Here is a 14,671-nt window from a genome sequence, read left to right on the forward strand (position 1 = left end):
TGATTGGTCAAGATACGTGGTGGCGTTTGTGTGTTTATACTGCGCAGATGGGGAGGGGTTACACACACACACACACACACAGTGAGCACACGAACAGGAGGGAGAGAGAACTCAGCGCTTTACACAGCCAGACGTTACATGCTGGAAAGGTGAGGAAAATGAGTGAGAGGAAACATAGTAAAGTTTGGACACGAGAAGCCCCTTTTACAGAGAAGTGCAGACCCACTGAGCTCGTGGGAGACCAAGTGTTCAGTCTACCCACATCTTATACATGTGATGGCACATAGACTGTGTATCTGTCCCCTCAGAGAGAATCTTTTTTAACATGGCAGATCGTAACAGAAAGGAGAAACAGGATCAACCCATCAAAGATGAGCTCCTTGGTTTTTCTGAATGCTAATCTTCACTAAATACTTACAAATACTGTCACCTGGATGCTGATTTAATGTAAACATGTAATTTGGTAATAAATTAATTTAAGCAACAAAAAAATCTAAGGAGCCACTTGGGAGCCGAAAGAGCCGGCTCTTTTTAGTGAGCCGAGCCAAAAGAACCGGCTTTCTAAAAAGAGCCAAAATTCCCATCACTATAGTGAATCATTCCGATTTCCAAAGTATATTACACATAAGCACAACATTTTCATGAGGAGTGAAAACAGCTTTATAACAATGTTAATGTTACCCAGGCACAAATTTTAAAAAATTCACACAAGAATGCTGGCACCACTTGTCAGTGCACCCATTACTAATGTGCATGAAATAAAGCATATAGCCATGTATCATTCATAAGCATTGGCAGTAGAATGGCAGTATATGGAGCTTAGTTGCTTTCAGGCCATTACTGCTACTAAAATGGCAACCTAAAGAGTAAAGAGTCAGTAAAGAGTCAAATAAATCTGGGATGGATGAACTATAAGATAAGGCGTGGTGGATATAAGCTCTTTTTGATATTTTGGTTTTAGTAAAATTAGGTCTTAATGCTCCAACAATGATGTGTGGCAAAATTTTGGTGAATTCTCTTTTTCATGTACACCTGCCTGTGCTTTAGAATAGAATGCCTTTATTTTTCATATATACATATGCAGACATAGAGTACAATGAATTTCTTTCTTCACGTATCCCAGCTTGTGTTGAGAAATACCACATTCATTGTATAAATACTGCTTGTCAACGTCAAGACAGGTTTACTGGCCAACATCAGTGGCCAACTACAATGCTCCTAGTGCAAAATCCCCATATGAGACAAATTCCACATATTGTATACAAATTCCAATATCCAGTGGAAAGTCAAAGTTGATGACCAAGTTCATATACTTGTGGATGTGGGTGTCATCTATAGGCATCAATTGAGGTGGCACGGTGACTCAGTGGGTAGCACTGTCACCTCACAGCAAGAAGATCCTGGGTTCGATCCCCAGGTGGGGCGGTCCGGGTCCTTTCTGTGTGGAGTTTGCATGTTCTCCCCGTGTCCATGTGGGTTTCCTCCGGGTGCTCCGGTTTCCTCCCACAGTCCAAAGACATGCAAGTGAGGTGAATTGGAGATACTAAATTGTCCAAGACTGTGTTTGATATAACCTTGCGAACTGATGAACCTTGTGTAACGGTAAAATACCATTCCTGTCATGAATGTAACCAAAGTGTGTAAAACATGACGTTAAAATCCTAATAAACAAACAAACAGTGGATAGCACTGTTGCCTCACAGCAAGGTGGTTTCGATTCCCAGGTGGAGGGGTCCAGGTACTAGGTTGAGCTCTGGATTTCTTCAACAGTACAAAGACATGCAAGTGAGATAAATTGTCCATGACTGTGTTTGACATTAAACATGTGAACTAATGAATCTTGTGTAACTAGTAACTACCTGTCCTGTTATGAATGTAACCAAAATGTATAAAACATGACATTAAAATTCTAATAAATAAATATAGGCATCAAGTGTCCACAAACATTTGTTCATTCAGTGGATAAATACTACGACTACTATGTCAGTTCTTAACATAACAGCAAAGCATGTTGGTAATGGAAAACATTGATCAAAATGTCCCATGCATCACTTTCACATCCACTCATAGTCTTAAGCATCATCTCTGAAAATGTATTTCCTTTCTTCACTTAATTTTGCAGGATGTGTTGAGAAATGTGTAGCACTTGTGAGTGAGAAATAGACAGGTTAAGCATTAGATAAATGTATAAAGCAACGAGAGAGACAGAAACTGTGCTTTAGAGTGAGATACAGGGAGGGGGTGAAGCAAGCAAATGAGAGAGCAGTGCAGGAGATGAACAGCACAAGCGAAGGAGACAAGAGTGGACAGAGTGAGGGAGAGTGAGGGAGAGAGAGAGAGAGCGAGAGAGAGCGAGAGAGAGCGAGAGAAGATAGGAGGAGTAAGCATTACAATTACTCCTTCACATGCTATGCCAAGGTGGCTGCAGTGGACTGGCTCATTCATTTTAATCAAGTTTTTACTCCTATTTTTTGCTTTTCTCTTATTTCTTTTTCTTTCATTGTTCCATTTGCTTTCAGCCACACTGGACCCATCGTTCTTTCGAGATCCTCATTATAGGAGGTAATTATTATCCTTTATTAAGCTTAGAAATAGGTTATCATTCATAAGAGACGCCTGTTAGACCTTTTTGGAGTCTCTTGCTGCTTAAACTTTGTGACAGATTGGCAGGACTTCTTGCCTACTTTAGTGTGCCCGTTTCTAATTTAATTTACTTAAAGATGTTTGGATTGTGCCAGGATGAATAATTATTGTGAAATTTATGGATTTGACTGCAAGCAACAAGCTGGACCTTGCAAGGATGTTATAATGTTATTTAAAAACAGGACAGAGCAGGATGCTTTACATTTCACTTGTGTACAAATGTGTATAGATGTTTAAGACAGAGATAAATTACTTTAGAATAACTTTTATAAACTATATGAGAGTGCTTCTAAGTGATAGTGGAGGAAGTGAAATGATATTGATTTTTGATTGTGTAAGCATCTAATAGATGGAAAGGTTTGTGCCTGGGTTGGGTCTTCTGTTCTTTAGAACTAACTTCTCATGATGGGCAAATAATGGACAGTGTTGCATGGCTGGTGTTATCTGTAATCTCAGATGTAATCGGCTGTCTTGCTGGGAAGTGTTTTCTCTCACCAAGCAATGGGAACTCGGACATTACTTTAATATTTACTCAGAAGAAGCTTGTCAACAAGTATTAAGGCTTAGTATTTTCTTAGTTTTGTGGGGGTGTAATAGTTTACAGAGTTTACAAAATACATAGTGTTCATAACATGTAACACAGTTACCTTGTTTGAATAACTTTGGGCTTTTAAAGGGTCCTGATTAATACAGTTAATCATAAACCAATATGAGCCACAATTGAAAGTGTGTAGTTACATTAAATCTAATAATGCAACACTTGTTCTTATTTGTGCTTAAATAAATCCCATAAAAGATTAAGGTCTCCCATGAGAGGCATCTTAAATCTGATTTTAAAGCTTGTTTATTTAGAAAATGCACTACAGTGACAGCATGTACAGACTTCTACACTCCAAACCTATCAGTATCTAAACTCATGTTGTGTTTCATTTTGACAGGAACATTAAGGAACCTGCCGTATTTGGAATAAAGGTGCCTACAATGCAGAGATCTCCTCTGAAAGCCTTGTCAACCATCTGTGAAATCGAGTAACCACTTAAGCCTCACTTATATGGGAGGGGAAACACTCTCGCCATCAAACCTCTTAAACAACAAAGCAAGAGAGAGAGAGAAAGAGCGATAGAGGAAGATTTGCCTATCTTGCAATTTCGGAGACCATCAGATCACAAACAGAAATTGAAATTGTCCATGTGTGAAAGCCAGCATACTTATAAAGTGCACTTTGCAAACAATAGGTTGAGGTGGGGAAATACACAAGGGTCTGTAAGTCAGTCATGTGAGTGAAATGAAATCAGATGTGTCTGGTATTTCAGTGGGATTTTTTAATGTCCTTTCCTAATGAAGAAAACGTGCATGGCCCCTTTAACTTCGCAGGGCCCTTACCCTGTAAACTACCTGGACAAACAAGATAAAGTTAAACTGAACTGACTGTTATGATCAGTTTGGTAATTCCTCACTTACTACAAAGAAACTACCTCAGGAGCCTTAACAATTCCCTACATACACCTGGTAAACTTTAGCTAACAACTCCAAAATGGCTGCTGGCGTGGCAACATGGTTGCCCTTTGCCCGGGCAGCTGCGGTCGGCTGGCTTCCTCTGGCCAGACAGACAATGCCCAAGCCACCTGTGGACAAGAAGAGCCGCACTGACGAGATCCTGATAGTTAACGTAAGTGGGCTTCGGTTCCAGACCTGGAAAAACACGCTGGACCGTTATCCCGACACTTTGCTGGGAAGCTCAGAAAAGGAATTTTTCTACAATGAGGAAACTCAGGAATATTTCTTCGACAGGGACCCAGAGATGTTCCGCCACATCCTAAACTTCTACCGCACAGGCAAACTGCACTACCCGCGACAGGAGTGCGTCCAGGCTTTTGACGAGGAGCTGGCTTTCTATGGCATTGTGCCGGACATAATTGGGGATTGCTGCATGGAAGAGTATCGTGATCGCAAGAAGGAGAACCAGGAGCGGCTGGCTGAGGACACGGAGGCTGAGATGGCAACAGACCAGCCCTTACCACCAAATAGCACATCTCGTGAACGCTTGTGGCGAGCTTTTGAGAATCCCCATACCAGTACGATGGCTTTGGTGTTTTACTACGTCACAGGCTTCTTCATTGCAGTTTCTGTCATCGCTAATGTAGTGGAAACTGTACCATGTAAGGCACCCCCTGGCAGGGTTAAACCAATACCTTGTGGTGAAAAGTACTCTGTGGCCTTCTTCTGCATGGACACAGCGTGTGTCCTGATCTTCACCTTTGAGTACCTGATGAGGTTATTTGCTGCTCCCAGCCGCTGCATGTTCATGCGCTCTGTGATGAGCGTGATTGACGTGGTGGCTATCATGCCCTACTATATCGGCCTGGTCATGCCGGAGAATGAGGATGTAAGTGGTGCTTTTGTTACACTTCGGGTCTTCCGGGTCTTTCGCATCTTTAAGTTCTCACGCCACTCGGCGGGTCTGCGTATTCTTGGCTACACGTTGAAGAGCTGTGCCTCTGAGCTCGGCTTTCTTCTTTTCTCTCTCACCATGGCCATCATCATCTTTGCAACTGTCATGTTTTACGCTGAGAAAGGCACCAACGGAACCAACTTTACCAGTATTCCAGCTTCTTTCTGGTACACCATTGTCACCATGACAACGCTGGGGTAAGTCAATGTGTTTTTTTAGCCTTATGTGAAACAGTGATTTGCGTATTTGTGTATTCCGCTCCCTTGAACATTGTCATGTTACAACTTTGAACTGAAAATTACTTAGGATTATTGCTGTAAATGTACACTTAGGTGGTAATAAATCAATATAGATAGCAAAGTTATTTCTTGATTGCACAAATATTTACCTATTACTTTAGTTGAGTAGGGTAGCTGAAGAGATCTAGACCTTAGATCAAAAAAGGTATTTAAACTGTGTCATAGCCTTTTCACTATACATGTACAATCTAGGTGTTTATCAAAAAGCATATCCTAAATTTAGAGTGAAATTTGAGATTTTTGGGATGGGTTTCCAGCATGACAATGACCCTAAGTATACTGCCCAAGCTACGCTATTGGTCAAAGATGTTAAATGCCAAGGATCTCAAAGCCTGGACCTTAATCTAATTGAGTATATGTTACAAGATTTTATCTGATCTGTCAAAGCATGACCGATTTTACAATGACTGATGGACAAAACAATCCCAATTCAGACATGGAAAGCTAATAAGACCTAAAATATGGCATATCCAAAAGACTTAAAATAGTTGAAGAAGAATAGAAAGCATGCATTTGTCATTATACAGGTGTACAGTACAATGAAATTCTTTCTTTGCAAATCCCAGCTTGTTTAGAAGCTGGAGTCAGAGCACAGGGTCAGAGAGGGTTAAGGGCCTTGCTCAAGGGCCCAACAGATTTTCAAAAGTCATAGATTAGTTTTCTAGCTTGTATCATGTATAGATTGGAAAGAAGTTGCGTACTACCTAAAGGTATCCAGTACACTGCTTAACCAAGTGTAGAGTACAATAGAACAAAGTAGGTTCTTAAAATTCTTTATCACTAGGGCCCTACTAAATTCACAGGAAAATGTGAGAATTTCACGGACCTCGTTTTTCAAAAATCACAGATTTTACAGATTTTTAAAGAAAACATTTCACACGGCGGAAATGTAATTGAATTATAGAATCAATTGAAGCTACAATACACAGCACAGCTATCTTAATAGCTCCCTCTCGAAAACTAATATTCTCGTTTTACTTCTCATTTCGACTTCGAGCACTTTGTCTAACTGATTTCTAGAGTAACCGAGCGTCTTTAGAGTTTGCTGAGTTTATAAAGATAGAAATAAACTGTACACAAACTATCGCAGCACACAGATGATATATGATCACTTTTCCTTAGAATATGGAATCCCCAAAGGGAAGAAATGCAGTCAGTACATTCACACATCAAACATTGTCAGCACGCTACAGCACAGAAAAGTTTGTTACACTAATGTAAATACTGTATGATTGCTTGGACCGCCTTATATTTCATAAGCTACGCAAATAAAAAAAAATTAAATTTTCACACCTACAGCAAATTGCATCTTTCATGGGAGATTTCATGGGGGAAGCGATTTTCACGGCCCGTGAAATAGGTAGGGCCTTATTTATCACAAATTTATCTGGGATAGGTCCTAAGTTCCTAAATTTGTTACAACTAGAACTGTTGTAGTAACATTTCATTACACACACCAGCATTTACTCAACACCTGCTCACTACTGACCCATACTGACTTCAAATCTAAGCTCCATCACACCCCTGCCCATGCTGTCCCACAAACACATTCCAGAAATGTACAATCTCTGCCCTTAGTTAGACCTCATTTTAATTTCCTTTTTTTAAATAATTTATTTAATCTCTACACTTTTTAAAAGTGCAGCATTTGTGCCAGTGCATATATTAAAACAATACACTTGACAGAAACATTGAGGCTTACTGTGGGCAGGGAACCACTTTAACTTGAACTACTTTAATATATATTTAATATATTTTTATTAGTGACAAGTTGTGTGTTGTGCTTCCCTGGGATACATATTACAAACCAATTCCAAAAAGGTTAACAGGGGCATGTTTACCTCTGTGCTACATTACTTTTCTTATTAACACTGTTCAGTAATTGTTTGGGAACTTAAGACACCAACTGTTGTAGTTGTGAAAATGACATTTTTCTGCACTGCACAACAATTAAGGGTCTTTATTGTCATATGTTTATAAAACACTACACATTTTTAATAAGAGGAGACTTGGTCTTCAGACAAGTCAGTCTAGCAGCTGTGCTCTTTATGCTGTTGTGGTGTAAAATGTGCAGAATGTGGCCTGGCACATGTTTCCATTTTGCATTATTAAATCATCTCAGATAAGCAAGCTTAAGCCTAAAAAGACAGCGGCTTTCTGGATGTTATTAATATAAAGCTTCTGCTTTGCGTAGTAGACTTAACTTGCATTTGCAGATGTAACGATGAACCTAGTTTACTGACAAGGATTTTTCTAAATGTTTCCAAGCCAATTTAGACACATTTATCACAAAAGCAAGTTTTTAATGCAGTGTCATTTGAGGGGATCAAAGGTCATCTGCATTCAGAATTGGTTTTTGGCCTTGCCCTTTGTTCACTGATTAGGTAAGCTTGTAATGTAAAAATTAAATGGCTCGTATTTGTGCTGTTTTAATATAATACTTGTAAGACAATTTATAAATTACAGCTTTCTGTTTTACATTGAATTTTACCTACTGTCTAAATATATATAAATTTAGTGGCTATTATATATACAGTATATATAAACATATTTCTTTCACTCAGTTCATTTATTAAAATACAGATCTTAAACCCCACAGTTGTAAAGGGCAACATTTTATGCAAACTCTGCTACAAAATTTGAAAAAAATAAAAACTTATGCCAAGTTCACACTACATGACTTTCAAGCTTTTCAGATCTCTGTATAGTTCACTCTACACAGCTGGATCTCTTGTAATCAGGAGTCTTAAGTTGTTGTGGTTTTTACACTACACGGCGAACTGGCAGTTGGGGGTTACACACTACACCATCTATCACCAGCAGAAATCTCAGACGAGTCTATCTGGTGTCCCAAACTAAATTTTGTCATAAAAACACATGTGAGAAGTGACAAGGGGTTTAATGATACCATATCCAAAAATGCATGTCAACAATAAACAAAGATCAAAGTTGTTTGTGCGCTGATGTGTAGCGTAAAAGCAAGTAGGAAAAATAAATGAATCTGGGTAAATGAGTGGGTTTGGCTATGTGGCCAGCAGGGATTGTTCTGCAGAGAGAGCTGAAGGTCAAATAAATATATTTTTTTGCAATGCAACGTTGGTATGATGGCATGGATGATAAGTTACAAATACTGCAAAGCTTGTGTGTGCCAATGTATTCTGATATAAACTATATTATGCTCCTGTTCCACATATTTACAACTCCTCCACCAGGGTTTCCCTTCTGTATCTTGTGTTCATAATAGGGCTGTCAAACGATTAAAATTTTTAATCGCGATTAATCTCAGAATTTCATATAGTTAATCGCGATTAATCGCATTTAAAAAAATCTGTGTAAATGTTATAGAAAACAAGGATTTTTATGTGAAATGTTACAATTAAAATGGTGAACACATTTTATGCTAAATGTACTGATGTTAAAAACTGCTGGGACAAGAGAAAACTGTAAGGGAGTTTTATTCACTCACATACTAGGCAGTAAATGTCAGATTGTAGTTTAGAATTTCTCCATCAGCAAACATTGTAGATCAGCGGTGCTTTAGGTGGGATAAGGCGTAGTTATTGTAACAGACTTTTCTGTGGTTGTATTGTGACAATGGTTTGATGGCCGTTTCTACACGAAGTGAGTGTGTTTTGACCCTTTGGGGCTTCCATAGTTCATGGACTAACGTGCTTGACTCAGCTTTCCGGTATTTGGTACCTTAACAGAATAAGTTAATAAAAGTGTTCTGCTCCCGACAACTTGTGAATATAGCGTGTATTTATTTCTTTATAAGTGCATCACTACAACGCTCGGTTACATTATGCTAACAAACCGCAAATGAAAAACGGTGGCAAGTCCGACATTAAAACGTTTGTTTTAACATAATGTTAACATAATGTAACCGAGCGTTGTAGTTCTACCAGTCAAGTCTCAACATTAACTAGAATTTGCGTTAACGGCACTATTATTTTTAATCGCGTTAAATTGAAATCGCGTTAATGCGTTATTATCGCGTTAACTTCGACAGCCCTAGTTCATAACAATTACAACCTGATCGCAACAACTTTCACACTACATGACTTTGACTCGCTGGCAGGTCCAGATATTTAGCATGCTAGATATTTTTCTTAAGTCTGTGTGCGATTCGCGAGCTGCTCGGATCGAGTTGTTGAACAGTTCACACATAACGATCAAGAGCCGATTTTCGAGCCCTGAGCGAACGCGATTTGCCTTAGAGCTGGCACACCTTTCGGTGTCCTGTTGGCGAGCGAAAATCAGGGTAAATTTGTGTAGTGTGAACTAGGCATTACTTTGTGGAACCTTTCTTTTAACACCAAATGAGTTGCGTTTATCGGTTATCAATCCATGCAGTTAGCCAGTGTGTAAAATTTAGGGTGGAATTAGCTCACCAGGAGAAATGTATTAAATGTATGTTTCCAGCTCTACACCATTAACAATATTTAGATTTTTTTTAATTGTAGAAAAGGAACAACTGGATCTAGGGAGTGTTTACAGTGTGACTGGTAGTAGGTGTATAAACAAGTTCTGATGTACTATTGTGTGGCTGCATTTCTTAGTTACTCATTTTTCTGCTACATGACACACTTGATTTGATTATTATGCTTAAACAAGTGTGTTTTAATGTCTTCTTTACATACTGTCACTTTATAATTAATTTAAAAAACAAACGCAGAGCAAAACTCTGAAGCTATGTGATAGCTATACAAAAACTGCAAGGTCTCATCACAGGACTGCTTGGTCCAGTGTGTTTGGCCTTTGGCTTCCCGAGCCCTTAAGCTTAATCTGCTTGGATCGTAATTTAGTTCAAAGTCTATTAAAATACAAACATATGCCAAATGCAAGGGAAAACCCTCTGTTCTGATTATGCTTTGGGACCGAAGTTCATCACCCTTGCCTTAAACAGACATTTTTAAATACACACAGCAAGCGCTGTGCTGTAGTGAAGTGTGCTGACTGTGTAGCAGCAGTAGGCTATGGTGCAAAGAACCAGATGAGATCCATTAAGGACTCTTTAGGATATTCCCATGTGTCTGAATCCACTTACTGCTTCATTTCCCATGCATGATGCTGACAGCGTCCTTACATACAAGTTCAGGGGAAAGTTCTGCACTGAATTACAAAGAAGACTTACTACTGTATATGTGTGGTACTCCTTAGAACTTTTTTATAGTAGAATAATTTACTTTTGATTCTTATCACATACATTTCCTGCAAGCAGTTATTTTTGTCTTTTCTTGATTCCGTGATAACATCTTGTGTTTTAGTATTACAGTTATCAGGTCTAAAGAAATACCAACACTTAAGAAATGCCCCACGTTGTGTTTCCTATTTCATATTGAGATTTTATGAATCTGTATCAGTACAGGTAAAATTAGTTGGAGTGTATCCATAAACAAGCATGCAGACCTAGAATCAGCATTCATTGCTACTAAATATTCATGAGCTTGGGTTATACTGCTGCTTTGATCTAATACATACATTATTTCTGAATGGCATACACATGCATTTTGCAATAGATACTGTATATTTGCTGAAGTACCATATAACGGTCGTTTCTGATAGAATATGGTTCAGGTTTCTGCAGAGAAAGTGATTCTTCATTTGTGTAATATAAGTGTTTATATCCTATTCCTCTGGCACACCACTCACAGGTTTGCTTAATATTATATAATATTACAACAGCTGCACTCTAATTTAAATCATTTAAGTTGATTAGTTACCTCATAGCAGGGTTTCCTCTATAACAAGATAGGCTGCATTTACATTATTTGCTTTTGTGCTTTGTATACCGCAGTGCTGGGCACATTGCCGCTTACCATACCAAGTGATTATACATCATCAGAACATGCTTGCTAAGGGGTGTGGAAATATATATATTACTTACAACAAAAAAAAGCTTTGGTTGTCACTTGGAGATTCAGGAAGATAAAGACCCAGTCGTGTCAGTCTATTGTCGTGTCTAAGGTCAAGTCAAATTAATTTGTATAGTGCTTTTTGCAATGGGCATTGGGGTGACACCGTGGCTCATTGGGTAGCTGTTGCCTCACAGCAAGGAGGTCCTGGGTTCGATCCCCAGGTGGTGTGGTCTGGGTCCTTTCTGTGTGGAATTTGCATGTTCTTCCCGTGTCTGCGTGGGTTTCCTCTAGGGCTGCCGCGATTGGTCGACGTAGTCGTGTCTGTCAATATTTTAAGTCGATGCATCGTTTTTAAAACTCTGTTTGTAAATGATCCTTTTTAATTTCTACAATGTCTCCATTGATATAAGCATTCATATGATTTCTCTCAGCACTACTTGCTGCGTGCATGACCTAAGTCGTATTTGGTGCAGTCACTGGTTGGCGGCATTAAGTGTTGTCTTAAAAAAACGCCATCTGCAGCAGAGTCAGAAGCCGATTGTAGAGAGCTTTCAAAGAAAAGCTAAAAGTTTTACAAGACCCAAATCATCAAAAGTTTGGGAATACTTACAACTGGCACAAAACAAAAATGTGGTTTGTACACTGCTTTGATGGTAAACCACAGCAGCACTAGCGTAATGTTGCACGTCTTGTTTCTTTAAACTTCTTAATCCTAGAATCCTAGAATAGATCCTAGAATACCGTATTCCTTAGCGAGTTCAGTTAGGGCGCATTTTTACTTCTATGTTGTTTCATTAAGCTTCTTAATCGTGGAGATCGTAGAATACCGTATACCTTAGCGAGTTCAGTTAGGGTGCATTTCTACTTCTATATTGTTTTATTAAGCTTCTTATTTGTGGAGATCCTAGAATAAAGTATTACTTAGCTAGTTCAGTTAGGGTGCATTTTTACTTCTATATTGTTTATTAAGCTTCTTAATCGTGGAGATCCTAGAATACCGTATTACTTAGCGAGTTCAGTTAGGGCGCATTTTTACTTCTATATTGTTTTATTAAGCTTCTTAATCGTGGAGATCCTAGAATACCGTATTACTTAGCGAGTTCAGTTAGGGCGCATTTTTACTTTTATATTATTTTATTAAGCTTCTTAATTGCGGAAATCTTCAAATACTGCATCTCTTAGCGAGTGCCGTTAGACCGCTGCGCACTTTGCTGCGTTGGGCTCGCGATTTTTGCGGTTGCCGCGATGATCAAAGCGCAAAAAGCTTCTCACATGAATGCACCTTAACGCTTACCACTTTGTTTACATTGCTTAGAATTTGAAATAAGTTTTGAGTGAATGTGTAGTTTGGAATCTGGGCTCAATCTGTCTTTACTGTACTTTGGACTTAAAGAGATGTGCCTACCTCTATTTTGTTTCTGCTATAAGTTTAAGCACTTTGTGTACAGAATGCCATAAACACATGCTGCACTTTGTTTAATATGGAGCACTTGAGAATTTGACAATATGGACATAAACCCTGTTTACATTTAGTTTTGTGCCATACAGTTTGTTGTTAAAATAAAAGACGTGTAAATGAGATTCTGAATTAAATTAAAGGAAAATTAATTGTTAGATTAATCGACTAATCGATAAAATAGTCTATAGATTAATCAATAGAAAAATAGTCGTTCGTGGCAGCCCTAGTTTCCTTCGGGAGCTCCGGTTTCCTCCCACAGTCCAAAGACATGCAAGTGAGGTGAATTGGAGACACAAAATTTGTCCATGACTGTGTTTGATGTGTTCTGTCATGAATGTAACCAAAGTGTAAAACATGACTTTAAAGTCCTAATAAACAAACAATGGGCATTGTCTTAAATCAACTTTACAAAATTTAGGACCAAAAAAATCTTGGTGTGCAACTGATCTAGAGTGAGAATAATTTGATTTAAATAGTTTGAAGACATACAGTACTTTAGCCTGAACAAAATCAAGTTTGACTTTCTATATCATAAGTAAAACTGCAGTAAAAAAGCAGTAAAACTGAGTATATATTTTCTTTTATGTCTGTGCAGCATGTGCAACTACATATAAACAGTGATATAGTTGGAAAAGGCAAACTGGGTCAATGTTCGATCAGATTGAACTTTGATACAAAAGTCAAATTAAATAAGTAAAATTAATGGATTTTAAATGCCAAATCCATGTACACTCCCTTAGTCAGAATTTATTTTAACAGTATCCTCACCCCTAACCTGATCTTTTTCATATAAATTTAGTGCTTACCAAAATATGTAATCAGACTATGTTGAAAAACGTTGCATTAAATAATATTCTGCATGTCCTTGCATGTTCCAAAATAGAGTTTTTTTATTTTTTATTAAAATATCCTATGATGCATATGCTGCATGTTCGTTTCTACTCTCTTCATGTCAGAGTGGTGCATAGTGCCTGCTGAGTGAAAGAGTAAACATGGCAGTAGTCTACTTAACGTCCATATGGAGAAAATTACAAAAGCCTGTCAATTCATTGCTGGTGATTAGGCACTGCAGCAGGAGAGTGGAGATGTGTGGGCTGTAGGCTCTCAGTGATGGATATATGGACGGTGGAGCGCTGTGTCACAATTATTTGGACAATGCAGTAAGGGTATGAGAGTGTGTTGAAATTATGGCTTCACCATAATTATGGCCCCTAAGCAAGGTGATGTGCTTTGATCCCAGCTTCCAAACAAGCTTGGATATGCAAAGAAAAAAATTCTACTGTATATGTATGTTTGTACAGTGGGGGCAAATTTCTTGCATTTTATAATCAGCATAACGATTTGAGTAATCTTTGAAAATGTTGATGAATGCCAGTGTTTGGCACTATAATCATAATCAGTCTAGCTACATATGTGTCAAAACCTTTACAAAAGCTAGCCAGTCTACAAGATATAATAAACCATGACATTATATTGAATAATTCTTGAATGGTTTTGTTTGTACAAATATTTCTACAAATAAGGAATATTAGTAATAATGAGAACAGATTCACTGCAACGCTGTTGTTGGCTGTCTTTGGTTGCAGCAGTACTAAATCAGTTGATGATCAGCATGACAGAAATTAGCATTCTGAGAGAACAAATCTTTATTCACAATGAAAGACATTCTGCAACAGCAAAATTGTGCTGATCATCACACAATGTGACCCTCGGCTTAAGAGGTGACTATCCAGCATGACACATACCTGAAACATAATCTAGAAAATGTAAAAAAAAAATACTTTTTATATAAAGAAGAATCTTGGGGGGCAGCTCAGGTGATGCAGTGGTAAAAAAAACACACTGGAACCAGAGCTGGGATCTCGAATACATCGTATCGAATCTCAGCTCTGCCTGCCGGCTAAGGCTAAGTGGCCACATGAACAACGATTGGCCTGTTGTTCAGATATAGGCAGGACTA

The 14,671-nt window shown here is 38.4% G+C and overlaps 1 protein-coding gene across 1 annotated transcript in view; it reads left to right on the forward strand.

Moving 5' to 3' along the window:
* The first annotated feature begins 4,117 nt into the window (after nucleotides 1-4,117).
* kcnd1 (potassium voltage-gated channel, Shal-related subfamily, member 1) overlaps nucleotides 4,118-14,671 on the forward strand; it is a 96,059-nt gene continuing 85,505 nt past the window's right edge. Inside the window, exon 1 of the mRNA XM_062998588.1 lies at nucleotides 4,118-5,292. Within this exon, the coding sequence (XP_062854658.1) occupies nucleotides 4,178-5,292 (1,115 nt within the window). The 5' untranslated portion in view covers nucleotides 4,118-4,177. The remainder of the gene's footprint in view (nucleotides 5,293-14,671) is intronic.

The sequence above is a fragment of the Trichomycterus rosablanca genome, chromosome 7 (assembly GCF_030014385.1).
Source record: "Trichomycterus rosablanca isolate fTriRos1 chromosome 7, fTriRos1.hap1, whole genome shotgun sequence".
NCBI classification, from domain to species: Eukaryota; Metazoa; Chordata; class Actinopteri; order Siluriformes; family Trichomycteridae; genus Trichomycterus; species Trichomycterus rosablanca.